Raw genomic sequence first — 24,289 nt, forward strand, 5'->3', positions numbered from 1 at the left:
CGGACCACAGTCGATAGTACTGTTCTCCCCGAGCTCTCTTCAGCCTCACCGAGGGCAACTGGACTCAATTTTTGTTATTTCTACTGCAGTTTTGGAAAACTGCCTAGCAGCTAGCAACAAGAATCAAGAAATATCCACCCCTCCAAAATATCAACACTGGAGCTTGAAAAATGCATATCACTTTTAATATGTCAAGACTTTTGCAGCCAGGGCCTGAGGTAGGAACACTGTGCAGCCACCTGTCTTCTCTGGACCCATGCTCCACGGAGGAAGCGACCCGAAAGTCAGACAACAGAAGAATCTCAAGTCTTTCTCTTCAACACTAAACGAGTCCAGGGAGATGGCAGAGCCCAAGAGAGAACCTCCTTCACCCTCCTCCAGGGCTTGCTGCTCACAAAAGCCAGGAAGAAGATGGAGGAACTCAAGGGGGAACTGGGCTTGCTTTTCCTTGCTGCATGGTTTTCCTCTGCTGCCACTGGAACACAAGGAAGGGAAGGAACAAAAGGAGGAAACACTCATTGTCTGCCCTCATTCCAGAAGCAGTCAATCGCAGCTCACTTCTCCCAGGGCTCCTGTCATTTTAAGGTAAAGGTAAAGGTATCCCCTGTGCAAGCACAGAGTCTTGTCTGACCCTTGGGGTGACGCCCTCCAGCGTTTTCATGGCAGACTCAATACAGGGTGGTTTGCCAGTGCCTTCCCCAGTCATTACCGGTTACCCCCCAGCAAGCTGGGTACTCATTTTACCGACCTCGGAAGGATGGAAGGCTGAGTCGACCTTGAGCCGGCTGCTGGGATTGAACTCCCAGCCTCATGGGCAAAGCTTTCAGGCGGCTGCCTTACCACTCTGCGCCACAAGAGGCTCACCTGTCATTTTACAGCGGTACAATAAAGCAGGACTTAAGCATCCCCCCATCCCAGTTTTATCAGCAAAAATGCCTGTTTGTGCTGTGGGAGCCTGAGAAAATGCCCCCCCCCCCCAAGAAGTCCATATGTCAGAAAGGAAAGCTGGAAAGATCCACACACCCGTGCTAGGGCTCCTGACTGCTCTCCCCCAAGCCCATCTCCAGGTCCTTGGCCAGGGATTCCATATGGGGAAACGTCATCCACTTCATACACAGACGCAAGTAGTGCGGGGAGGGTCTGAAACAGAAAGGCAGGTCAGAGCTCCATCAATGGCCATGGCAGCAGATAAAAGCTCGGAGATAGAGGATAAAGACAGTGTCTGTGCGTGGGGGAGTTGAGGCAGACTGTGGAAGGGTCCTCTCTTCCTGTATTCTGTTGCTGTCTTCAGTTGTGTTTGCGACCCCTCCCAGTTTTGTATCATCTGCCAATTTAATAAGGATCCCCTCTAATCCCTCATCCAAATTATTTATAAATATGTTGAACAACAGAGGCCCCAGGACAGATCCTTGGGGTACTCCACTTGTCATTCTTCTCCAAGAAGATGCTGAACCATTAACAAGTACCCCCTGGGTACGATTTGTCAACCAGTTATTGATCCACTTGACAGAATTAGGATCCATACCACATTTTACCAATTTGTCAACAAGAATATCTTGTAGAATGTGATACTCAGGAGCATTTAGTTCACCCAGACCAGAAAACTACTTTATAGGTATTTTTTCCCCTACACCAATCAGAGATTCTCTGATCTGCTTCAGCTACTGGCAAAGCTGACCCTTTAACTGCCAAAATGGCTGCCAGCCTTTTACGCTTAACATCTTGCCGGTCCAACCGATCAGCTGTTCAGTCTGAATGGCCAGCAGCCACATAGGCCCAAGTGAGGGAAGCAAAAGAGCCCACTGGACTTTCTTGCAACCATTCAATCCAGCATCAAACCCAGATTAGGCAACCTGAAAATCTCAACAAATCGTTCAAGACCATGTGGCCATGTGGGGAGTGCAGGGCCCACCAGAGCCATGACAGATCACAAAAGGTTTCACCCCCCCCCCCCCCAATTCAGCGTTATGGCTGCAAAGCTCTGGTGCTGCCCAGGATTGCCAGGGCCTCCCTGGGCAGCAAGGCTTAGCACAAAGGCAGTCAGCCCTGAGTGGAAAACACGGACAGAATTCTCCTGGCACACACAATAAGAGCCAGCAGCTCTCAGGCACAGAACTGCAAAGGAAGGCTCACCTACAAGCACATACCTCTCAGCCTCTTCCTCCATCAACCCAGGGCTCGGGCGGAACTTATGCCAGCGGGCCAGTGCTTCCTGCCTTCTGCCCAGTTTCCAGAGAGTGTGCAGCAGATAGCAGTGAGCAGTAGGACTTTCTGCAACACACAAAGAAGCTGCAGCAGGGCTAGAAACCCTGGGGTCAAATCACAGCATCCTTTTCCAGCCCTTCAATATTCTTTTTCAGATGCAGCGCCCAGAGCCGAACACGGCATTCCCCACCATGGCCAGCTGCAAAGGCATTACTGTCCCGGCGGTTCTATTCTTAGTCCCTTTCTTTCTACCCCCAAGCCTTTTCTGATCAAAGCTGAGCATACAAGTCACCCCCCCCCCCCCGTCTTTCTCATGATCCGTCATCACCAGCTCAGATATCATCAATGGAGATGTGAAATTAGGGTAGCGCCCCCCCCACCCGTAAAAAACCCCACTTTGCATTTGGAATGTAATCTTGTGAACTATTCACCTGATTGTGAGAGAACATTTGAGAACTTAAGAAATACTGCTTGTGTTTTTACCATTCTGAATAGCTGGATGTCTCCTGTAAATGTCTCTAGCTCACTCTTTCCCTCCCCAGGTCCCAGATCATTTTCAAATGCATCTAGTGGGACTAGGAGAGGCGGGATAAGTCCCTGGGGATCTTCCGTTCACCTCATTCCATTGTCCCTTTCTTTTCACTCTTTGCTTCTGGATCTTTTAAACCAGTTACAGTCCATTAAAAGTCCATTAAAAGGCATGTTCTCTTATCCTGCGACTCTTAAGAGAGCCAGTTTGGTGCAGAGGAGTGCAAACTTCAAATCTGGCGAGCCGGGTTCAATTCTGCGCTAACCCACATATAGCCAGCTGGGTGACCTTGGGCTCCCCACGGCACTGATAAAACTGTTCAGACTGAGCAGTGATATCAGGGCTCTCTCAGCCTCACCCACCTCACAGGGTGTCTGTTGTGGGGAGAGGAAAGGGAAGTATGCTTAGGGCTGATCCTGCGTTGAGCAGGGGGTTGGACTAGATGGCCTGTATGGCCCCTTCCAACTCTATGGTTCTATGAAGGCGACTGGAAGCCACTTTGAGACTCCAGGTAGAGAAAAGTGGCATATAAGAACCAACTCTTCTTCTTAAGGTTAGCCAGTCTTGGCCCTGACATCCTGGACCAACTCTGTCGTAGAGGACACAGACAAAGCCACCCCAGGGGCAGGGTACCTGGGCAGAAGTGCAAGCTGTGCTGGAAATCCATCAAGGCTTCTCTCTGTCTCCCCAGCTCCAGAAATGCCACTCCTCGGACAGTCAGAGCCAGCTGCCTGATTTGGGGAAGCACCTTGGCTTCTGTCGGAGCGAACCGGGCCATGTCCTCTTCCATGCTGTGGCCGCCTGTCCAAGGGGGAAAAGGGTCCTCTCAGTCAGTCGGGGTCCTGCCGAAGCCGCCACCCAGGACCCACCTTTCAGTTCTGTGCAGTTAGAGAACAGCAAAGATAAAAGAAGACTGGGGGGGAATAGGAGGCCGAGGCTCTGGGCTCCCTGCCCCTTTGGCCTCGACACAGGAAAGCCAGACCTGTTCTCTGGCTCCTCTTCACTGCTCAGGAAGGGAGGCAGGGAGGAACAGGCAGCCAACAACCCTGTGCCCACCTGTGTTTATGAACTGGATCCTCAGGAGATCCTGAAGGCACCTGTTGTAGAAGGATCAGAGCAGGGTCACTGCGGAGCTCCACCAATCAAGGCCTGCAGCACCTTGAGATGAACAGTGTTTATTTTGGCACCCTGTCATCTTGCCCGTAGGAATTCTCAGTATGGTTGGTCTCTTTACATTTAGGAAGAAGTGAGCCACGACTCTCACAGCAGCTTGTATCAAGATACACGTTTGGCTTCAAGGAGCCCTGGACGTCTGCATTATTTTGCAGCATTCCAGAGCAGTCAGAAGAACCTTCCCAGCACCACGCTGCAAAGAAGAATCAAATCTTTCCCACCTTACTTGGGAAGAGGGAGAGAGGCCTTCTGGGCCAGGGGTGCATTCGTCCAGAAACACACCGGGAACAAGGGTCAGCATTCTGTGGACCTCACTTTTTTTGAGAAATACCTTGAAATAGTCACGAAATACCTTGAATAGCTTGAAAATATAAGTTTAGAATTGGAGGCAGAGGCATTCAGCGGCCAAGGAATGGGGATGGGCCCTGGAGGCAAGCAGAATCAGCAAAAAAGTATCATAGAATCACAGAGTTGGAAGGGGCCATACAGGCCATCTAGTCCAACCCCCTGCTCAACGCAGGATCAGCCCTAAGCATCCTAAGCATCCTTACCAGGGAAGGATAGCCTCATGACAGAATTTAGGAGACTTTCTTTTTTAGGGGGAGGGCATAAGTAGTGCCCAGGAGCAGCCATTCTGAAAGGATGCTTGACGGGATATGCAGGGGAAACGCCCAGCTAGGAAGGAAAAGCCAGTGGGCGGGCTGTCTGGTGCAGCTGATTTCCAGTTCCCAGGGAGTGGCGGGAGGGCCCTTCTCTGTTCCTGCCCAGCCCCCTCTTGTGCAAGGGGCCCTAACTAGACCATCAGGGGCCCAGACCGGAAGTGCAGAGAGCAACTCACCTGCTTGCGAGGCTGATGGCCTCCTTGCCTTCTCCCAGCCTTGCCCACGCACAGCCCTGCAGCAAGTAGGCTGCGGCCCGCCAGAGAATGCAACGCAGGCTCTCCCTCTCCTGCGGCCCCAGCGAAGCCCCTGCTGCCCCCTGGATGTCCTCCTGGGCGCTGGAGACCACATCAATCTGCAGCTCCTTTGGGATCACCTTGCTTGTCTGGCCAATCACCTCCCTGCAGACGGCAATGGCCTCCTGATGCCTGGCCGCCTCCTCCAGGGCTGACGCAGCTTCCAGAAACACCTCCGGGACCCTGGGCCAGGCCAGCTCCCCATGCAGAAAGCCCTGGGGAGAAGCAAGGATCAGAATGGGATGTGCCCTCTGCACTGGGCCCAACTCAACAATTCACCCAAGGCGGCTTCCAGGAAGAAACAAACCCACAAGTAAAGTGGCAAAATTGAAAATGGTGGAAAACAACCAAAAAACAAACATGTTTCGTATCACAGATGAAGTCACTGGGAAAATAAAGCTTTGTGGTGATGCTGAAATGGCAAATCTAGGTCCAGGTGAAGGAACACGTTAAAAGGGCACTTGCAGGCGAGGAGCCACACCTGAAAAGGCCCTTCTCTGTAGTGGTCACCTCCACCTGGAGCAGGGCCTGGGATGGAGGCGGCAGGAGCAGGCAGCCACTCCCTCAGCACCTTGCAGGCCTGGAGGGGGAAAGATCTTGGGCTCGTCGCAGAGAGAGCCCAGGAAGTGTCAGGCCAGCATGCTGCAGAGAGGCAAAGGGGACTGTTAGGAAAGGCTTGAATGTAAAATGGTTGGCATCGTAATGACCCCACAGAGCTCTATGCTGCGGCCTCATTTGGAATACCGCATGGCCCCTGCCAACTCTGTGCTTCTATCTCTACTCCGCCGAGCTGGGGAAGTGTGGAGATTAGAGGGCAACCCAGGGGGGCTAGAGGGCTGGAGCACCTCCCCGAGGAGGAAAGGCTGAGACTCATCCATTTAGACAAGAGACGGCTAAGGGGGGGGGGGGGGGATGGCAGGAGAGAGGCTGATCGAGTGATGCAAGAGGCAGACAGAGTTGACCAAGAGACATCTCTCTCCCTCTCCCCAAAGGCTGGCAATTGAGGGCAGACAATTAAATTGATGGGCAGCAGGTTCAGAACATACAAAAAGAAATTCCACTTTACACAGAGAGTGATGAAAATGTGGAATTCCCTGTATGAGGTTGTGGTGATGGCCAAAGAAATCAACAGCTTTGCAAGGGGATTAAACTGATTCATGGAGGGCAATGACTACTAGCCATGGGGACTGAGTGGAACCTCCACATTCAGAGGCACTAAGACTCTGACTCCGTGAGCCAGGAGACAACATTGGGGAAGGTTTCGGCTTCTCTGCCCTATGGCTGGCCCTGCAGAGGAATGGCTGGCCACTGTGTGGGACAGGGAGGCTGGACTGGATGGGCCCTCCCTTGCCTGACCCAGCAGGGCTCTTCTAATGTCCTTAGGAAGGCCTGAGCCTCTCTGCCCTGTTGCTGGCCCTCTAAGAGGACCTGGTTGGCCCTTGTGTGGGACGGAAGGCTGGACTGCATGGACCCTGGTCTGACCCAGCAGGGCTCTCCTGATGTCCTTATCAGGGGAAGGCCTCGGCCTCTCTGCCCTGTGGCTGGCCCTGCAGAGGAACTGGCTGTGCCTTCCCTTCCTTTGTGAGTTGGGTGGCCATGAGAGCTCTGAGAGAACTGTGACTGACCCAAGGTCCCAGCTGGCTTGTAGAGGAGTGGGGAATCAAAGCTGGTTCTGCAGGTTAGAGTCGACACCAAACGGACTCCCTACAGTGCACCTGGTACCGACCCCAGAGCAGTGGCAGACGCCCAACCCAGTATGCCCAGGCATCTGAGGCTAAGCTACCCAGCCGCCTGAAGAACCCCAAGAGAACCTCCCCGCAGAAGCAGGAAGACAGGAGAAGTGCAAAAGTGTGCCAAGGACTGAGCCTGGTGCCCACCTGGAGAAGAGGCCCCTCGTGCCACAGAGCCAAGAGGTCCAGGTAGTGCTCGGCTGCCTCCTTTGCCCTGCCAGAAAAAAGAGAGGTGGATGGGAGTCAGCCCACAACTGACCCGATGTGGGGGGCTGTGCAGTGTGGGGGCTTCTCACTCCCCCCCCTACCGGCCACCGCACTTCCACGGCTGGGGGACAATTTCCTTCCAGGGGTCTATCCAGTGAGTTGCCTGAGCCTCTGAGAAGAGTCCACAGGAGCCCTCTTAGCACTCACCTCCCTGCCCGGAGGCACCTCTGAGCCAGCAGGTACTTCACTTCTGACCGAGAGTTCTGGCCAAAGGCAGCACTGCAAACAAAGAGCTCCACTCGGACAAGGGGAGGGGGAGAGGCGGCAGCCGTCTGCATCGAGCCATCCAGGGCCTGGGCAGGGAAGACGCTCTGCTCACAAGCAGCCAGGACAACTGTAGCCCCCCCAAAAGGATGAGGGGGCGGAAATCATGAACAAGGGAGACTCCCACTGAGCGGACTTTGGGGCACCTCCCAGCCCCCCACTTTATCCCGTAAAGCCCAGCGAACCTGATCCAGCAACGCCAGGGCCTCCAGCTCTGCTTCCACGAGTCCCAGGTGGCCGTACACCGAGGCTGCTTGGCGCAGGGCAGGCAGAAAGGAGCAGTCCACCTGCAGGGATCGCTTCAGGCACTGGATCGCTGTCTGCGGCTTCCCCTGCAGCGAAGAAAATGAAGAAGAAGCCACAGCTGGGATCCAACAAAGGACCTGGCCCAGTGTGGCACAACCCGTTCGGCAAAGGGAAACATGATCTGACCCCCCCCCATAGCCTTGCAACACTCTGGCCACGCCTCTGAGCCAGTGCAGCAGAGTGCGCAGAAGGAGGGGCTGGGATCAGTGTGATCCAGGCACCACGACCCAAAATGGGCCCAAGGAGGTCCCATGGAGTTCTTGGGAGGGGAAGCGAAGGAGGGAAGATAGGAGAGCGGCATTTAACCATGTCAGAGGGAGACATGTTGAAGAGGGGGCTCTAAAACTGTAGAGACAAGGACCAAGGACAGCAGGTTCAAATGACAGGAAAGGAGGCTCCCCTCGAAAATCAGGAAGCATTTTCTGACAGCGAAGGCTATTCAGAGATGGAATCTGCTGCCTTGGAGGGTGGTGGAGTCTCCACTGGATGCTTTTCAGAGAAGATTGAGGGAGCACCTGTCAGGAGTGTGTGATTTTAAGGTCCCCAAGAAGGTGGGGGCTGGACGTCCCTTTGTGGCCTCTTCCAGTGCTGCGTGATTCTGATCCTCTGAGCCAGCACTGCACATTGCAGGGAATGGATGCTGGATTAGAAGAAGAAGAAGAAAAAGAAGAAGAGTTGGTTCTTATATGCCGCTTTTCCCTACCCGAAGGAGGCTCAAAGCAGCTTACAGTCACCTTCCCTTTCCTCTCCCCACAACAGACACCCTGTGAAGGAAGGGAGGCTGAGAGAGCCCTGAGATTACTGAAGAAGAAGAGTTGGTTCTTATATGCCACTTTTCCCTACCCAAAGGAGTCTCAAAGAGGCTTACAGTTGCCTTCCCATTCCTCTCCCCATAACAGACACCCTGTTGGGGGGGGGGGGGGTGAGGCTGAGAGAGCCCTGATATCACTGCTCGGTCAGAACAGTTTTATCAGTGCTGTGGTGAGCCCAAGGTCACCCAGCTGGCTGCATGTGGGGGAGCGCAGAATCAAACCCGGCATGCCAGAAGTCCGCACTCCTAACCACTACACCAAGCTGGCTCTCAATGTGATCCAGACACCATGACTCAAAATGGGTGACCCTAGGCCAGTCCCTTCCATGGAGTTCTTGGGAGAGGAAGTGGAGGAAAAAAGAATATTTATACTACCCTGAGCCAAGCAGTTTGAAGGAAAGATGGGATAAAAATTCAACAGGTTACCTGTTCTTAAGGAAGTTTGACAAATATTTGTGATAGTTTCCCAGTTTCTTTTTGGAGGAAGAGGACTAATATTTTTATTTTTTCATTCAGACAATTGACAAATTGAAGAGCAAGTCGGAGGGAACATATGGCCCCTTTGCTTGTTCTGGAGGAATTCAAGGGAAGAATCTCCTCACCCTTCTTACTTACTTAATAACACACTGAGGGTAGCCTGAAAAGCCCAGCAGAAGAGAGCGGAGGAAAGAAACGGTTTTGGAAGCTGCTTCAGCAGCAGTTCATGGAACCAATCTCTGAATCTACATCTCTGGCCTGGGCATCCGGCAGTCCTGTCCCATTCACACCACCGCTGCTCAGGTCCCCTCCCTCCAATTTATTTTTAGTCACCACTCACCCAAAATGTCTCCTGGTGACTTACAACATTAAGACCAATAAGGTGAAAACAGAAAATCAACAAATATAAACAACTAACATGAAAAGACATGGCTACCCCCACATGGCTATTAAAACAGCCCAAACACCTGGTTATGCAGCCATCTGTTGCACCCCCCCCCCAGGACCCCGGGTCTCCATACCATCTTCAGGTTGCAGCATCCCATCAGTGTGAAGATCTGAGCCAGGACTCCCTTTGAACACAGCCCAGAGGCCGCTGCTTGGAGAAAGGCAAGCGCTGTGTCATGACTGCCAGCACCCAGCTCCTGAAGGCCTGGAAGGAAGAGGCACGCCTGAAGCCACGCTGGGTGCACTGCCCTCCCTGAGCTGAGCACTAGAACCCCAGGAACAATCAAGGAGCCTGCCCAGGCTTGGGCCCCTCCTGCAAGAGAAGGAAGTGGCCAGAGAGATGGCATACCCCTTCAGCGCATAGGTGGTGGACCCCTGCATGGAACGGCCCACCGCCCAGACACAACACGAGTTCAGCAGAGAGAAAGCGTTGAGCAGGGGGTTGGACTAGATGGCATGTATGGCCCCTTCCAACTCTATGGTTCTATGACACAAGAGAGAATCCTGGCACATCCCTTCCTGCCCACCCACTCATAATCTACCTAAGTTCACAGAATCAGCATTTCGGTCAGATGGCTACCCAGCCTCTGTTTAAAAATTTCGAAAGATGGCGAACCCACCACCTCCCGAGGAAGCCTGTTCCACTGAGGAACTTCTCTAATTGTCAGGAACTTCTTCTGGATGTTTAGCTGAAAATTCCTTTGGATTAATTTCAACCCACTGGTTCTGGCCTGCCCCTCTGGGGCAACAGAAAGCAACTCTGCTCCATTATTTTAATGGTTAGCTGCCTTGAGTAGAGCTCTGAAGAGGCAGGACAGCCTTTCTCACAGACCCTAAGCAGGAAAGCACAAAAGCCGCCTCAGCCCCACCTTGCAGGAAAGCAGCGGAAGTCCACAGAATGTCTTTTAGGTCCCTGGCACTCTGCACCACGAGGGGGCCAGACTCTCCCTGGTCCGCCGGATGCCATCCTTGCAGCAGGGAAAGGAGCTCATTTGCACAACAATTGGGCAAGGGCAGTCCTGGGTCCTATGAAAGGAACAACCTTATTCCTGCGGTGCTCTGAAGACTAGACCGATTCTTCCACCTCTCCAGTGTAGCCCTCCCCTTCAAGGTCAACAACAGGGCAGCCAAGAGACAGGATCCATGGGAGACCACAGCTATGGGGACACTCACCTCACACCCTTTGTAGCTGCGTAAGAGCCTCTTGTGGCGCAATGTGGTAAGGCAGCAGACATGCAGTCTGAAGCTCTGCCCATGAGGCTGGGAGTTGACTCAGCCTTCCATCCTTCCGAGGTCGGTAAAATGAGTACCCAGCTTGCTGGGGGGTAAACGGTAATGGCTGGGGAAGGCACTGGCAAACCACCCCGTATTGAGTCTGCCATGAAAACGCTGGAGGGCGTCACCCCAAGGGTCAGACATGACTCGGTGCTTGCACAGGGGACACCTTTACCTTTACGCACTAGGTTTCTTCACAGGCCCCTGTGATTGAAAGAGAAACCTTCCTTCCCTCCTTCCCAGCCTGTGGCCCTCAGGGCGACACTGTGCGTGTGACGGGGCTAAGGAAGGAAGTTATTCTTCCACCGGAGGCGCACACAAGCCTGGGGATAGCAGGGCCGAGGGAGGGAGGGGTTGGTGCGCCATGGCGGGGCTGAGTGCGGCGGCCAGCCTACCTTGGCACCACGCAGCTGCCGGCAGAGTCCCTCCACGGCGCCCCGGCGGCCTGCAGCCAGCCACAGCAAGCCCTGCAGGGCGGCCAGGTGATGCAGCGGGGCCTGCAGCTCTCCCGGGACCCCCCGCCGGAGCACCTCCTGCCAGCGCTCCTCCGGGCTGAGCCCTCCTCCGGGCACGCCATGCGCCTCCAGCACTGGGGGGGGGAGGGAGGGGGGGGCTGGTCAGGGTCTGGCGGGGGAGGGAGGCGGCCCCCTCAGGCCCTCCCCCCTCCCCCCTCCCCCCTCCCCCCTCCCCCCTCCCCCCCGCCTCACCTCGGCCGAGCCCCCCGTCTGCGCGGGCCGAGAGCTCCTCTTCGGCGGCCGCGGGCAGGGCGAGGTCCAGCAGCAGGGAGTTGCAGAGCACCGTCAGCTCCAGCGGCAGCGCGGGCGGCGCGGGCGGCGCTCCTGCAGGGGCAAGGCCGGGCCTGTGGGCGGGGCCACGGGAGCAGCCCCGCCCCTCCCCAAGGGCCCCGGGGGGTCTCGGGCCCTCGCCCCACTCCCCCCGCCCCCTACCGTGGAGCTTGCGCAGGAGCCGTCGGAAGGCGGCCTGGGCGGGGGCGGCGGCGGGCGGGGGGGCGCCGCTGCTTCTGCGCCTGCGCCAGGGGGCGGCCAGCGCGTCGTTCTCCTCCCGCCACAGGCGCAGGCAGCCCGCAGAGGCCGCCGCCATGACGCCGCGCGGGACCGGAGGGGATGACGTAGAAGGCGACGCTGCGCCCCGAGGGGCCGCCTCATTGGCGGAGGGAAGGCGCCGCGGGTGGGCGCGGCCTTCGGAGAGACTCCCGGCCACGCCCCCATTGGCCCCTGGACAGGCAGGCCCCGCCCCCAGGGAGGCCGCATGCGCAGAGCAAAGGGAGGAAGGGGGATTAATAAAGGTAAAGGTATCCCCTGTGCAAGCACCGAGTCATGTCTGACCCTTGGGGTGACGCCCTCCAGCGTTTTCATGGCAGACTCAATACGGGGTGGTTTGCCAGGGCCTTCCCCAGTCATTACCGGTTACCCCCCAGCAAGCAAGCTGGGTACTCATTTTACCGACCTCGGAAGGATGGAAGGCTGAGTCAACCTTGAGCCGGCTGCTGGGATCGAACTCCCAGCCTCATGGGCAAAGCTTTCAGACTGCATGTCTGCTGCCTTACCACTCTGCGCCACAAGAGGCTCTTAATGAATAAAGGAGCCCCCCCCCCCCCAACACGCGTCTCTTTTTCTGTTCTTGTTCACACAAAGCATTTCAAAGTGCTCCATTGGCCTTCTGTGCCCTCCTGGTTCTCCGAGGAGGAAGGCTACAGAAATGCTGGGAGAACCCCCACCACCCCCACCCCCACTAGCAGCACATGGAGATCTCCAGGCTCCTTTAGGACCAACCAAGATTTATTCAAGGCACTCTGGGCATGCACTCGGAAGCTCCCACCTTGAATAAATGCCGGCTGGTCTTCAAGGTGCTCTTGTTTTTGCTGTGCTACTTCAGACCAACACAGCTGCGCTCTTGAATCTATGGAGATCTCCAGACTGCCCGCTTGTCCTTCAAACCCCCAATCCCTTGATCTTCCAGAACATTAACAAAGAAGAAAGGCGTCATCACTAGAGTGGTCACACACGTATGTTTGTTAGCTTTATTAATCGTCTCCTGCTCAGAACAAGTCCAATACTCATAATTGTCAAAATCAATTTTAAAAAGGCGGCCATCAAATCGTATCACGAGCAGAGGAAGGCACGCGTCCTCTTCAGACAGCTGAGGAAAGGTCTTTCCCAAGAAAAAGATTTTTTGTCTTCTCCCAAATAGAATTCGAGGCAACTTATCAAACTCCCAATTCCTAAGTAGTAATATCTTTGTTGAATCACTAAAAATAGTAAAAGATTAACCGCTGCCAGTGGAGGACTCTGCTGTCTGCCTGTCTGGTCCATAAGCAATCGCAAAACAATCCACCTTCTCAAGCTAAAGGACAAAGGAAGAATCTCACTTTACACCACCTGCCGAACCAGGGCAGGGTGCATGCCTTGGCCGTGGAAAATCCTCACGAGCGAGCAGGGGCAGTCCACACAGACTGTGGGGGGGAGGGGGGGTCTGCTCTCCAGCCCATAATTCCATTCTAGAATCCTAGAAAGGAAGAAGTGGCTTCCAAAAGCTTGTCTTTTCCAGAGGAAATTCATTTGGCATCAAAAGTAAGAACTGGATTTCGTTGTTTGTTAAAACATAAATTCACACAAGCATCCAGCGCCCTTGACATCTTTTAGAGCTCATCCATTTGGGTACTTTTACTTTTTAATGTTTTCTTATGTTGCTCATACCGCTTTTGGCTTCCTTGGGTCGCAGGATGCCTGGCTGGCATACAAATATCTTGAAGAAATAAATAATTAAATAAGCATGGAGGCATGAGCCAAACAGTGGCCCTTCACTAGCAAAGACATTCTTTTACCGTAATAGGCATCCAGGCAGCACTAATTATGCTGCAACCCTTACAATCACCTGACAAGGTAGGCCAGTATTGTCCCTCATTATGCAGTCGGGGAGGGCAGGCTGAGAAAGGGGCTTGCACAAGGCCACGGGGTGCTGAGTTCATTTGCATAAGCAACATTTGAACACGATAACAGTGACTTCGCTTCAGTCCCAGTGCCGGGCCGGCTCTGAGGGCGACAACAAGGTTTTTTTTCTGGACTCTGCCACCTCAGGGATGTTCCTGCTTTGTCCAGAGAATCGCAGAGAAGACGGCCCCAGAAAGCAAACATTGGAGCCCTCCAAATTAAACTTAATGAACATTCAGTTCAGGGCTTGCATAAGACAACCCCTCTTAGCTGTTGGCTTTCAAGAGAGATCTCAAAAAAGATCCGATTGCCTCACAGCACTTCCTTAAGAGGGGCAGCCATGCACAAGGCATGGAGAAGTGTCCTGAGATGCCCCACCACTTCCAAAGAGATCCCAGCAAGAAACCCGTGCGTTGTACTTGCAGGCAATCCCCGATCCCTGGGCTCCAGAAAAGCTCTGACCAAGGAGAAACTCTTAAGGCACGAATTCTCCACTAAGACAGGCAAAAGCAGCACATGCCCCAGACCAGCAAGCCTCCCCCCTCCCCCAGCAACAGGAGCAGCAGGACAGGCCTGTTTCTCACCCCAGTCGCTGGCTAGTCTTGCATGATGGGCCAAGCACAGTGGGTAGACTTCTGGGCCAGGCCCTCTTGGCCAGGGGGCACTTTTTCCAGCCTCTTTCCAGCCTCCACAGGCAACAGCCATCTCTTTCACCAAAGCCACCCCAAGACATCCACAAACCCCCCTGCCAAGCCTTACGAAGGAACAAGACGCTGCAGCCACCCAGCGATCCTTGTCACAGCAATGCGCTCAAGGACGACAGCTCTTGTGTGGACCCCTGCAGGTTTCCTGCCTACCGAAATACATTTCCCCCGCGATTCCCACAGCCTGAGAGCAGTGGGTGAGGTCCCCTGGGGAGTGTGGAGCAGCTCCCCTTTCAAAGCCAAGGAGGGGTGGGTGTCTTGGCCCAGCCTCACGGCCCCGGGCACTGGCAATGGGAGCCCCAGTCCAGCCAGCGGCCCCAAAGGGGGAAGAATACAGCAGAGTTCCTTCCTGGTCAGCACACCCCAGGCAGGCAGCTGAGGGGTCTTCTGAGGGAGGGGCTCTCTCTCCTTCTGGTGCTACCTGGGCTGAGCAAGGATGACCCGCTTGAACCAGCGGCTGACAGCGCAGTCCACGCGCATCACCAGGGCAAGGCCCACCAGGAGGAAGAGGCTGCTCACCATAAAGCCCAGAGCCTCAAAGAGGAACCTGGAAGTGAAAAGGAAGCATCGGGTGAAGGCAGAGAAAGACCTTGCAGGCAGCAGGCTCCTGGCAGCAAGACGACAGCCAGAGGGAAGAGGCCAAGCGGAGCCTTTGCCCCAGACTGCAGCTCAGCTCCTTCTCTCTCCTTCTCTGATCAGGGGGTGGGGCTCCAGGGATGAGTCATGGGCAAAGGCACAAGTCCACAAATAAGAAAGGCAAAATTGTCACGAAGGGAAGCATAACCATGCCTGGTGGCAAGTACCGGCTGGATTTCAGGATGCAAAAACTGAAGGCCGGGGAGGAGAGGAAATCCAAGAGGGTCATTTCATTCAACACTCACCCACCCCCACCCCAGGTTTCAACCCAAGAATTCCAAAGTGAGAGCCCTCAAAGTTCCACACAGGCCACGGCCAACCCCGTGTGTCTAGAAAAAGCAGCCTCAAAAGCAGCACTCAATTTGCAAAAGCATGCAAGGCAGGTGCACTTTCCACCTTCCAGACCCTCCCCCTAGATCCAACCCCAGACCCTCCCCCTAGCAGGCACACAGTCCAGCCCGGACACCCTGCCAGCACAAGCAGGAAACTTACTTTGGGGCAAACACCTTCCACACCATGAGGTGCCTTCTGAGGATCATGGCTGCCAAGACACAAGCCAGCATCTGTTGGGAACAAAAGGAGAGGGCTCAGAGGAAGCAGCATCTGGGAGCCCAGCAGACGCTGGAAAGGGGGGGGGGGTAAATCCAATGTTGCCCAAAGGACTGATGTCTCCCTTTACTTGGGCCCCCGGATAGAGTGCATGCCCCCTCCCCCCACCTGCCAGAAAGAAAGCTCCCGGACACTCAAGCTCAGGCTGCTGTTTCTCGGCAGAGGGGCTGGAGTTTCGGGTCCCACAACTCTGCACACTGGCCAAGGCTGAGGGAGCTGCTCCCTGCCTTGCTCACCTCCGTTTGCAGTGCCATCCTAGGAGAGCCTGCAGGTCGACCGCAAAGGGGAGCTTCCCCTTGGATTGCACATGGGATGCATCCAGTAGCAGTCCAGGAAGAGTATGAACTCCACAAGCCCGCTGGCATGGCAGTCAATGCCCCAAGCCAGCAGGGAGAACCAGGGCAGTGCGGGCACTCCCGGCTCCACTTACCTGAAGCCCCAGAACAAGCAGGTATTTGAGTCCCAGCTGCAGCAGTGCCGCTGAAAACCGCTCTGGTGCTTCCCGCAGCCTCATCTCCATCAGGTGCTCCTCACTGTTGCCCATCCGTGTCTTGCTCCTGGCGCTGGGCATCTCACAGACAAATGGCCACAGCAGAAGCAAAGGGCAGCCCACTGCCTCGGGAGGAAAAGCAGGAGGGGTCACAGGGCCAAACTAGACACAGCACAGGCAGGACCAGGAAAAGTGGGGGGAAAGAGCTGGGCCCCCAAGTATCCACGTCCCGCTCTGGTCCTCCCGAGACAGCCCCTCCTTCCAGCTGCCATTCTCTTCCTGGGGACAAGGAGGGTCAAGCACTGGGGGGGGGGGAGGTGTTGCAGTGGGCAGCTGCAGAGGCCCCAAACACCTCTCACACACACCTTCAAGCGCCCTGTAACAGTAGCAGTCTTCGGAGTGCAGCAGCCAACCCCAATCCAATTTGGCAAGGAATCCCCCACCCCCACCCCCCCAGGCCCACGAAATCCTTCCCAGGGGACTCACCTGCAAAGAGGATGTGCGAGGCAAAGGTGTTGGCCCCGACCAGGAGAGCTGGGATCAGGGGGGCCCCATGCCCCTGCTGGAACCCGACAAAGGCTGCGTTCCACTGGATGGCCGGGAAGACGGGCTGGTGGCCCGTTGCGTAGAAGAATTGGGCAGCAGCAAGAGCCCAGCCGATCAGGGCCTCCCATGGCACCACAAAGGGATCTGAGCGGGGAAAGGGGAAACCGCCATGGTATGGCGAGGAAGCACAAGACCCACCAACCCCCTCCCCCCCCATCTGTGCCAGGGCATGGAGAGACAACGGGCTGTGATGACTGGCTCTCCAGCTCTCCAGGCACCTCCCCCCACCCCACCCCCCAGGGCTAGAGCAGTGTCCACAAGGCCACCATTCCAGGGTTTGCTCCTGTGGAGCTGCAGTGTAGCCCAGGACCTCCAGGGGTGCAACAGGCCCTGGAACAGTGCAGCAGAGTTGCAGCAGCCACCTCCCCCCAGGCAGGCAGAGCAAGGGCAGCAGCGTTGGATCACCCTTCAAAGCTCTCCCTGCCCAGTCTTGGACTGTGACATATTATCATAACACTTTAAAGAAATTTATTTATTTATTTCCCGCCGTTCCCTAAGCGGCTCGTGGTGGATCACAATGTCTTAAAACCCCATTAAAAATCCCATTAAAAGACTTAAAATCCATCACAACATGGTGGAAAAAGAAAACCCCCTTCCTACGCCTTATTACTAAGGGGGGGTGGAGAAGGAGGAGGTCCAACAAAAGCCTGGAGGGGGGCCGTAAATGTACCTCGCTGACCCCAGCCTCAGCCATGGACCTGGCAGAAGAGCTCCATTTTGCAGGCCCTGCGGGACACGCAGCTCACCTGGTACCCTCCCTCCACTCAGGAGCCCCACCCGTTGCCCAAGCAGAGGCTGCGTGGGGCAGGCCCCAGCCAGCAAGAGCCCCAGGAGGCCCTATCCCTGCGGCTCCCCCTTTACCCACCGGCTGGCGAGGTCAGTGCCATGGCAGAGGCGTGCATCCCCAGCAAGGCGAAGGCCTGAAGGAAGAGGAGGGCGAAGGCCAGGCTGAGCCGCTCGCTGTGCAGCACCAGGAGGAGGAAGCCCAGCAGGGCCAGGCAGGTGAGCAGGGCGGCCGAGTAGACGCTGCCCAGGCCGTAGGCGGCCACCTTGGTCTCGTCCGGCCGACTCCTCAGGGACTCCTGCATGCGGCGGTAGACCTGAGGGATGAACTGTTGGAGCTCCTCCTGGGAGCTGGGGCACAGGATGGGGCCCCCTGCCAAGTCCACACCCTGGCTGTCCTTCACAAAGACCGTCACCGGGTCCCACAGGAGCAGGAGAAACCCAGTGCCCACCAGGACGAAGACGCTCTGCGGGAAGGCCACCAGCGCCAGCTGCACCCAGGCGTGGGCTTTCCCCAGGGCCTCCTCGGCCCCCGAAGTGATGGCCCAGTAGCCGCCGATGCAGACGGCCAGCAGGGGGAACCCCCAGCGCACAAAGAGCACCGGGGAACTGGGGCTGTTCAGGTTGCCGTAGTGGCGCAGCCAGGCACGCACCCCCCACACCACAGCCACCAGCACGGCCACACAGAGCATGTAAGAGAAGTTCTTGGCCTGCGGATCCCGTAAGGTGGACAGCGGAGCCAGGAGGGACGACGACTGGCAGACGGGGGTCTCCTCGCGGCACTGCCAGAAAAGCCCTGAGAGGCGCGCGCAGGCGAGGACGACGCTAAGCCAGCCCAGCAGCCGTCGGGACGCAGGCGAGTCCTCCAGCCGGCCTTCCCAGTGGAGCCGCACGACCAGCAGCAGCACCAAGGAGCTGAGCAGGAACGGGGCCACCTGGGCCTCAGCCATCACAAAACTGTCCGACAGCATCGCCCCACAGCGAAGCAGCAGGATGCCCCAGGGCAGAGCTGGGCCCAGCCACGCCCTCAGCTGGTGCCTAAAGCTGGCTTCTCCCGAGGAGAGTCGGGCAGCAGCAGAGCAGGACCTCCAGGGCCTCCTCCTCGCCCAGCAGTGCCAGAAGAAGCCGCCCTGGGATGCGGCCGCTGCCACGGCAGACACCAGGATGAAGTCCACCCCCGCCCAATCCATGAGGAGGCCAGCCAGCCCCACCACAGTGGCCCCCACCAGGCCCCACAGGAGAGGGTAGGCAAGGAGGTGCCGATAGGAGAAGCTGGAGTCGTTGGCCGCCCAGGAGGCAACGCAGCACAGCAGGCAGGAAGAGGCCAGGAGAGCGCAGCCGGCCACCATGCAGGCGGGCTGGAAGCGGGCCCACGACTCTGCACACATGGCCCTCGCCTCTCGCAGGTATCGGCTGAAGCGGCTCTGCAGACGCTCCACTTCCGACCGTGCCGGAGGGCCAGGCTGGGCTAGGAGTCTATCGTAGCCCTTCACAGCAGAGGAGAACTGGTCCTGGAGGCGCTGCAGCTTCTCTGCCGGGAGGTCCTGGGCAGCCAGCGAGTAGGAGTGCAGGAAGCGGTTGACCTGGCAGGGCAGGCAGAGGCGTCATTGGATGCCCTGCCACAGACATTCCAGAAGAAGGAAAGCTGGACTTCTCTACCCTCAGGCACCTCAGAATCATAGAGTGGAAGGGACCTGCAGGGTCATCTAGCCCAACCCTCTGCCCAAGGCAGGAAAGCACAACTACCTGCCCACCCACTCTGCCTAAGTTCGTAAGATCAGCCTTCCTGTCAGATGACTATCAAGCCTCTGCTTAAAAACTCAGAGCAGCTTCCAACTGCCTGTCCCTTCCTCTCCCTGCAGCAGGCACCTTGTGAGGGTAGGTGGGAGTGAGAGAGCCCTGAGAAAACCCAACAGGCTTCAGGGGGAGGAGTGGGGAATCAAATCTGGTTCTCCACTGTTAAAGACCATGACACCCCACGGGAATGAAACCCAAAGTCTGAAAGGAGGGGGAGATGCTTCAACAAGATCTCACTCAAGAGAAAAGGACTCGGGGCTCCTTCCAATGCCTGGACGGGGGGGGGGGGGGGGAGATCCCACCAGGAGGAAGGAGGCAGGGATTCCCTTGTCCACTTTGCTCCCAAAAGGGCCCTGCTGGGCTTGCGGGGGGGGGGGGTGGCAAACTGCTCTCACCTGCTGAGCATTGAGGACATAGGCAGCCAGCTGGTGGAGGCCAGAGACGGTGGCATCCCCCTCCACTGCAAAGAGGTCCACCATCACTTCCCCAATGTTGTTGTAAGGGATCGGGAGGCCAAGCAGCAGGGCCAGGGTGGGCACCAGGTTCACCTGCGGGACTGTCTCGGGCTCCTGGGAAAGACAAGGAGGTGGGGACGAGGCAGAGCTGACTCCCCAGATCGGAGAGGCAGCCCCAGCTGTGCCATGCCTGGGGGCGGGCACAACCTGCGAGACACCCAACGTGTGCCTGGCCAAGGCAGCCCAGTGCGGTTCCACGGCAGGATGGGAACTCTGGGGGGCCAGGGCGCCCCACATCCTGGCTCAATGCTCTTCTGGAACTGGAACTGTCCCGAGAGCAGGGACTGCAACGATCCTCTTGCAGCGCAGCTCAGACTCACGGCAGGCCCCCACCGCTTACCTGAGGGGGAGGGCTCTGGAAGAGGGGGGCCTTGCTGTACACAAAGAGGGCTGCATTGACCTCCTCCTCACTCTCTCCTCCATGGTCCCCGGTGCTCGTCATGCCATGGTCCCCAGCCACAATGAGCAGCGTGTCATTCGCCAGGTGGTCAACCAAAGTCCTGTCCATCAACAAAAGGGGACTTCAGCTGCCACCCTGCATAAGTGACCCGGGGCAGCCAGCTGGCACGACCCACCCTTGCCACGTAAAGAGCATCCTCCAGGATCCCAGTGAAACAGGCAGTCACAGTTTGGCTCATGCGCCACACCAACTTCGGAATCATTGATTGACGTGTTTTGCGGGGCAAAGTGAGCCCAAGGCCCTGACCCTTGACCCCCTGATTTCAGAATTGTCTATTCCAACTGGCAGACAGTATCTGAATCTCTCAAAGCCCTGCTACAGAGCTGGAATCCTTTAGCCTGTGAAGCACTTGCTCGACAAGGGAGCCCTGGCCCCAGCCCGCCTCTTGTCCTCCTGCCAGCACAGCACCCTGAAGGGCCAGCCCCTGCACAAGGGAGTCAAGCAACTTGAGCGAGGCTCCAGGGCCCTTCTTTTCCAGGGGAACCTGAGTTGCTGCTCCAGGGCAGCTGAGGCTGCTTCTGAGAGCCCCTGGCCAGTGTGACAGCAATAGTCGCCAGAGCAGCTGAAGCCAGCAGGAGATAATCAAGGGAATCAGGGAAGCCCCTTGCCCACCTTCTGCTCAATACACACGTGGGGCAATCCCCCCCAGAGCCAAGCGTTGTGGCCCGCTCCAAGGAAAGGGGGGGCTGATGATGTCAATGAAAAGATCCTGCTCAGCCTGGCTCACCCCAGCAGAGGGAGAAGCAGCAGATGTGGGGAAGCCCCCAGCAGGCACCAGCTCTAGCTGTTCAGAGGCATGTATGGAAGCCCCAGGATATGGGCTTATTTGTACGTGGGAATGATTTATACGAAGATAACATCAATAAAGTTAAAATACAAATTTAGTGATTCAAGCTCAACTAATAAATTATAAAAGCAAAATGTAAATGTTCCGCTTGCCCATCCTCTCTTTCATGGGAGGGAGAGAGAGAGCAGAGGGACCTCCCAGCAACGGGCTCCTCCACCACAAAATGCCACCCACCTCAGCATTGTGTCCATCTGGGAGAGCTTCTTGGCCATCTCGGGGTGATCCGGCCCATGCTTGTGGCCACAATGGTCCACGCCCAGGAAGTGAGCTATCAGCAGGTCCCACTCTCCGCTGTCCACTGTTCCATGGGAGAAAGGACAGCGCCTGAGACAAGGAAGGGGCTCCTGCCTCCCCCACTCAAGCAGCAGTCAGTCCACCCCCTCCCTATCTCACATGGAAAAATAGACGGTCTCCTTCTTGGCCCCACCCCTTCCCGAAAGTGCCCAAATACTGCAGGAGGGGGCCAAAGTGACCCTTCTCTAGCATTCAAGAACCAGGTGATCTTTGAAACTACAAGTGTTGGGAGGGGGAAGATTGTGGGGATTCGCCCCCCCTCTGAGCCAGAGCAGGAGACCGGCACAGACTGCCCCAGAGAACTGAGTCGGAGCAGTGAATGTTGCCTTTGGTTTCCAGAATTTCCAAAACATCACTGTAAAAATACATCTTTTTCCAAATTGGGGGTGATGGGAAGTGAAAGTTTAGCAGCTTATACTAGACTGTACACTTTAATGACACCCAATCTTGTCAGCTTTCTCACAGAAGACAAAACGGTCTGAATCAAGCAGGAGCATTGATTTGATCTGAGGAGCAAGTAGGATGCTGACAGAGGGACAAGTTCAGCCTCAGGGTGGCGTCACCTGACTGCAATACCTGCCCACTACAGCCATGGCTATTAAGAGAGGACTGATCCCCAGCACAGCATTGGCAATGCATCAGGAGAGCCCTACTCCTCCATTTGCACCAGTGGAATGCTGTCTTTTAATTGCTTTCCATGACCTCCCAGATTGTCCTTATTCCATCTTGTTCTCCCTGTGTTGCTAGTTTTAAAGCCACACCAGTGGCACAATAGCAAGGGGTTCCATTTTAGATGTGTATTTAGATTTTGTGTACTTATATCTGTATGGCATTTTCTGCTATTTATTTTTAGCATATTCTGTGGCTGTCTTGCCTTACAAGGATGCTATAATCCAGTGCGAGCGCTCCACTGTGATGAGTATGGGATGTGCGTTTTTTTTAGTACTATTAATCTGGAAGCAAGAAGGCCTGTGGTGGCATTCATACAAATGCAAGAACAGGTATGATTCAGGAACTTGAGCTTTTCTGGGTGATTATCAAGGTAACCTGTTTCACCTCTGCTACTCTTCCCATGGCAGCCAGAGGGCAGGCCAAGCGCAACACCCCTCTCCCTCACAGGAAGCCGTCTCTGCCTGTGGAAGCCAGCCTAGGACCAGGGGGCCATGAGGAGCTATGAGCGACAAGGCAGAGATGGACCACGCCACTGGGGGCACGGAAGCGCTTCCTTCTTGGCGCTTGGGAGGGGGTCTGGCCCTGCTGGTGGCCATCCTGCTGGGCCTTGTGTGCAGCCCAGAGTGGGCCCCTGACCGGACCTGACCTGGCTCCTCTTCTGATGCTCGGCCTTCCTGGTGCTGGTGGGGGGCCAGAGCGGGAGGGCTTTGGGGAGTTGTGGTTCCGCTGGGGGCTGCCGTGTGGCACAGAGCGTTGGTGTGGGGGGTGGCAAGGGGGCTTTTCTTCTGTGAAGCCGAGAGGGGTGGGGGGGAGGCACTGACCGGTGGGGTAGAGGAGCTGGAGGATGCCGTCGTCGACGGTGTGCAGGTCCTTGACGTTGAAGGAGGGGAAGAAGTGGGCGCGGGCGAAGGCGTCGGGGAAGAGGCCGGCCCAGGTGTCGTCGCCCATGAAGACCACGCGCTTGCCTGCGGGGCACAGAGGGGTCGGTGGGGGTCAGAGGGGTCGGTGGGGGTCAGAGGGGGTGGGGGTCCCCTCCCCTGCCTCCCCCCCCCTCCCCCGTGGGCGCACCGAGGCCGGCCATCTGGCGCAGGAGGTTGTCCTCGTGCAGGGCGCGGGAGGCGAAGTTGTGGCCGGCGTCGACGAAGGTGGGCAGGGCGCCGGTGGCGAGGGCCTTGAGGCGCTGCAGGGTGGTGGTGGGCGGGTCGGCGCGGAAGCGGAAGAGGCGCCCGTGGGCCGGGCGGGGGCGCCGCAGGGCGGGCAGGCGGCCTCGGGCCAGGTCGAAGCGCAGCGCGTCGATGAGCACCAGCACGGCCCGCGGGAAGCGCCGCCGCAGCCAGCAGCCCTCCGCGCCCCCCGCCGCCGCCGCCCCCGGCCCGCCCCGCCACCCGCCCGGCAGCCCGCAGCCGCTGCGCTCCGGCAGCTCCACGCGCGTCAGCAGGAAGCCCCGCGAGAACAGCCCCAGCGCCGCCGCCGCCCCCAGCGCCGCCCAGCCCGCCAGCCCCAGCACCGGCCACCGACGCATCGCCGCCCCCCCCAACGCCGCCGCCGGAAGCGGAACGGGGCAGAGCGGAAGGGGCGGGACCACGCAGGGCAGGGCAGGGCAGGGCGGCGCCGAGAGCGACCCCTGCCGGACGGAGGCCGCGACGCACCCCGGCCCAGGGGGAGGGGCTTGCAGGACCCCCCGCCCGCCCCCCCCCCCAGGCCCAGCAGCGGCCAGGGACGGGCAGAGCCCCCAGGTAAGGGTGAGGCTGAGCACCCACAGCCAGGGCTGGAAGCCGCATGGAGAACCGATTCAGGCAGGGATCAGGAACAAGATACCCCCAATCCCTTCTCCTGCATCACCCTCAGGCTCACCCTGCACAAAGCAGGGGTGGACTAGATGACCTGGAGGAACACGTCCCACTCTAGGATCAGCAGTGGGATGGGCTGCCTCAGGAGGCGGGGAGATCCCCCTCACCAGAATTCTTCAAGCAGGGGCTGGACAGATCCTTCTCCTGGGTGCTTGAGGCTGATCCTGCACTGAGCAGGGGGTGGACTGGATGGCCTGCGTGGCCCCTTCCCACTCTAGGATTAGGAGTCTAGTTCAGCCGTGGAATGGGCTGCCTGAGGAGGTGGGGAGCTCCCCTCACTGGCCGTCTCCAAGCAGCGGCTGGACAGATCCTTCTCCTGGATGCTGGAGGCTGACCCTGCCCTGAGCAGGGGGTGGACTGGATGGCCTGCATGGCCCCTTCCCACTCTAGGATTCTAGGAGTCTAGTTCAGCCGTGGAATGGGCTGCCTAAGGAGGTGGGGAGCTCCCCCTCACTGGCCGTCTTCAAGCCGCGGCTGGACAGATCCTTCTCCTGGGTGCTTGAGGCTGATCCTGCACTGAGCAGGGGGTGGACTGGATGGCCTGTGTGGCCCCTTCCCACTCTAGGATTAGGAGTCTAGTTCAGCCGTGGAATGGGCTGCCTGAGGAGGTGGGGAGCTCCCCTCACTGGCCGTCTC

At 57.2% G+C, this 24,289-nt stretch overlaps 2 protein-coding genes across 11 annotated transcripts; both read right to left on the reverse strand.

Moving 5' to 3' along the window:
* Positions 1–163: 163 nt before the first annotated feature.
* FANCG (FA complementation group G) lies at positions 164–11,642 on the reverse strand. Of its 9 annotated transcripts, none has more exons than XR_013232963.1 (15): positions 11,387–11,606; positions 11,147–11,278; positions 10,835–11,028; positions 10,034–10,190; positions 9,239–9,369; positions 7,309–7,455; positions 7,007–7,078; positions 6,740–6,806; positions 5,344–5,504; positions 4,746–5,077; positions 3,791–3,831; positions 3,368–3,535; positions 2,134–2,271; positions 1,024–1,140; positions 164–475 (listed from the first exon to the last, which is right to left on the reverse strand). XR_013232963.1 is itself a non-coding variant. In XM_077346607.1 (15 exons), the coding sequence occupies exons 1-14, from the start codon at positions 11,538–11,540 to the stop codon at positions 1,029–1,031; spliced, it is 1,992 nt and encodes a 663-aa protein (XP_077202722.1). In that variant the 5' UTR covers positions 11,541–11,593; the 3' UTR covers positions 164–475; positions 1,024–1,028. The 9 variants fall into 9 exon arrangements, 4 of the variants coding, with proteins under 4 accessions (XP_077202722.1, XP_077202723.1, XP_077202724.1 ...); XM_077346607.1 differs by having other exon boundaries at positions 2,148–2,271; positions 11,387–11,593; XM_077346608.1 differs by lacking the exon at positions 7,007–7,078 and having other exon boundaries at positions 2,148–2,271; positions 11,387–11,591.
* Positions 11,643–12,449: 807 nt separating this feature from the next.
* On the reverse strand, positions 12,450–23,359 carry PIGO (phosphatidylinositol glycan anchor biosynthesis class O). Of its 2 annotated transcripts, none has more exons than XR_013232968.1 (10): positions 22,872–23,359; positions 22,625–22,768; positions 21,012–21,135; positions 19,871–20,030; positions 19,411–19,584; positions 17,301–18,801; positions 16,316–16,519; positions 15,770–15,955; positions 15,223–15,293; positions 12,450–14,641 (listed from the first exon to the last, which is right to left on the reverse strand). XR_013232968.1 is itself a non-coding variant. In XM_077346612.1 (10 exons), exons 1-10 carry the CDS (start codon positions 23,323–23,325, stop codon positions 14,512–14,514), a joined length of 3,144 nt encoding a protein of 1,047 aa, XP_077202727.1. In that variant the 5' UTR covers positions 23,326–23,359; the 3' UTR covers positions 12,450–14,511. The 2 variants fall into 2 exon arrangements, 1 of the variants encoding a protein (XP_077202727.1); XM_077346612.1 differs by having other exon boundaries at positions 15,770–15,951.
* Positions 23,360–24,289: the final 930 nt, after the last annotated feature.

The sequence above is a fragment of the Paroedura picta genome, chromosome 7 (genome assembly GCF_049243985.1).
Source record: "Paroedura picta isolate Pp20150507F chromosome 7, Ppicta_v3.0, whole genome shotgun sequence".
Taxonomy (NCBI): domain Eukaryota; kingdom Metazoa; phylum Chordata; class Lepidosauria; order Squamata; family Gekkonidae; genus Paroedura; species Paroedura picta.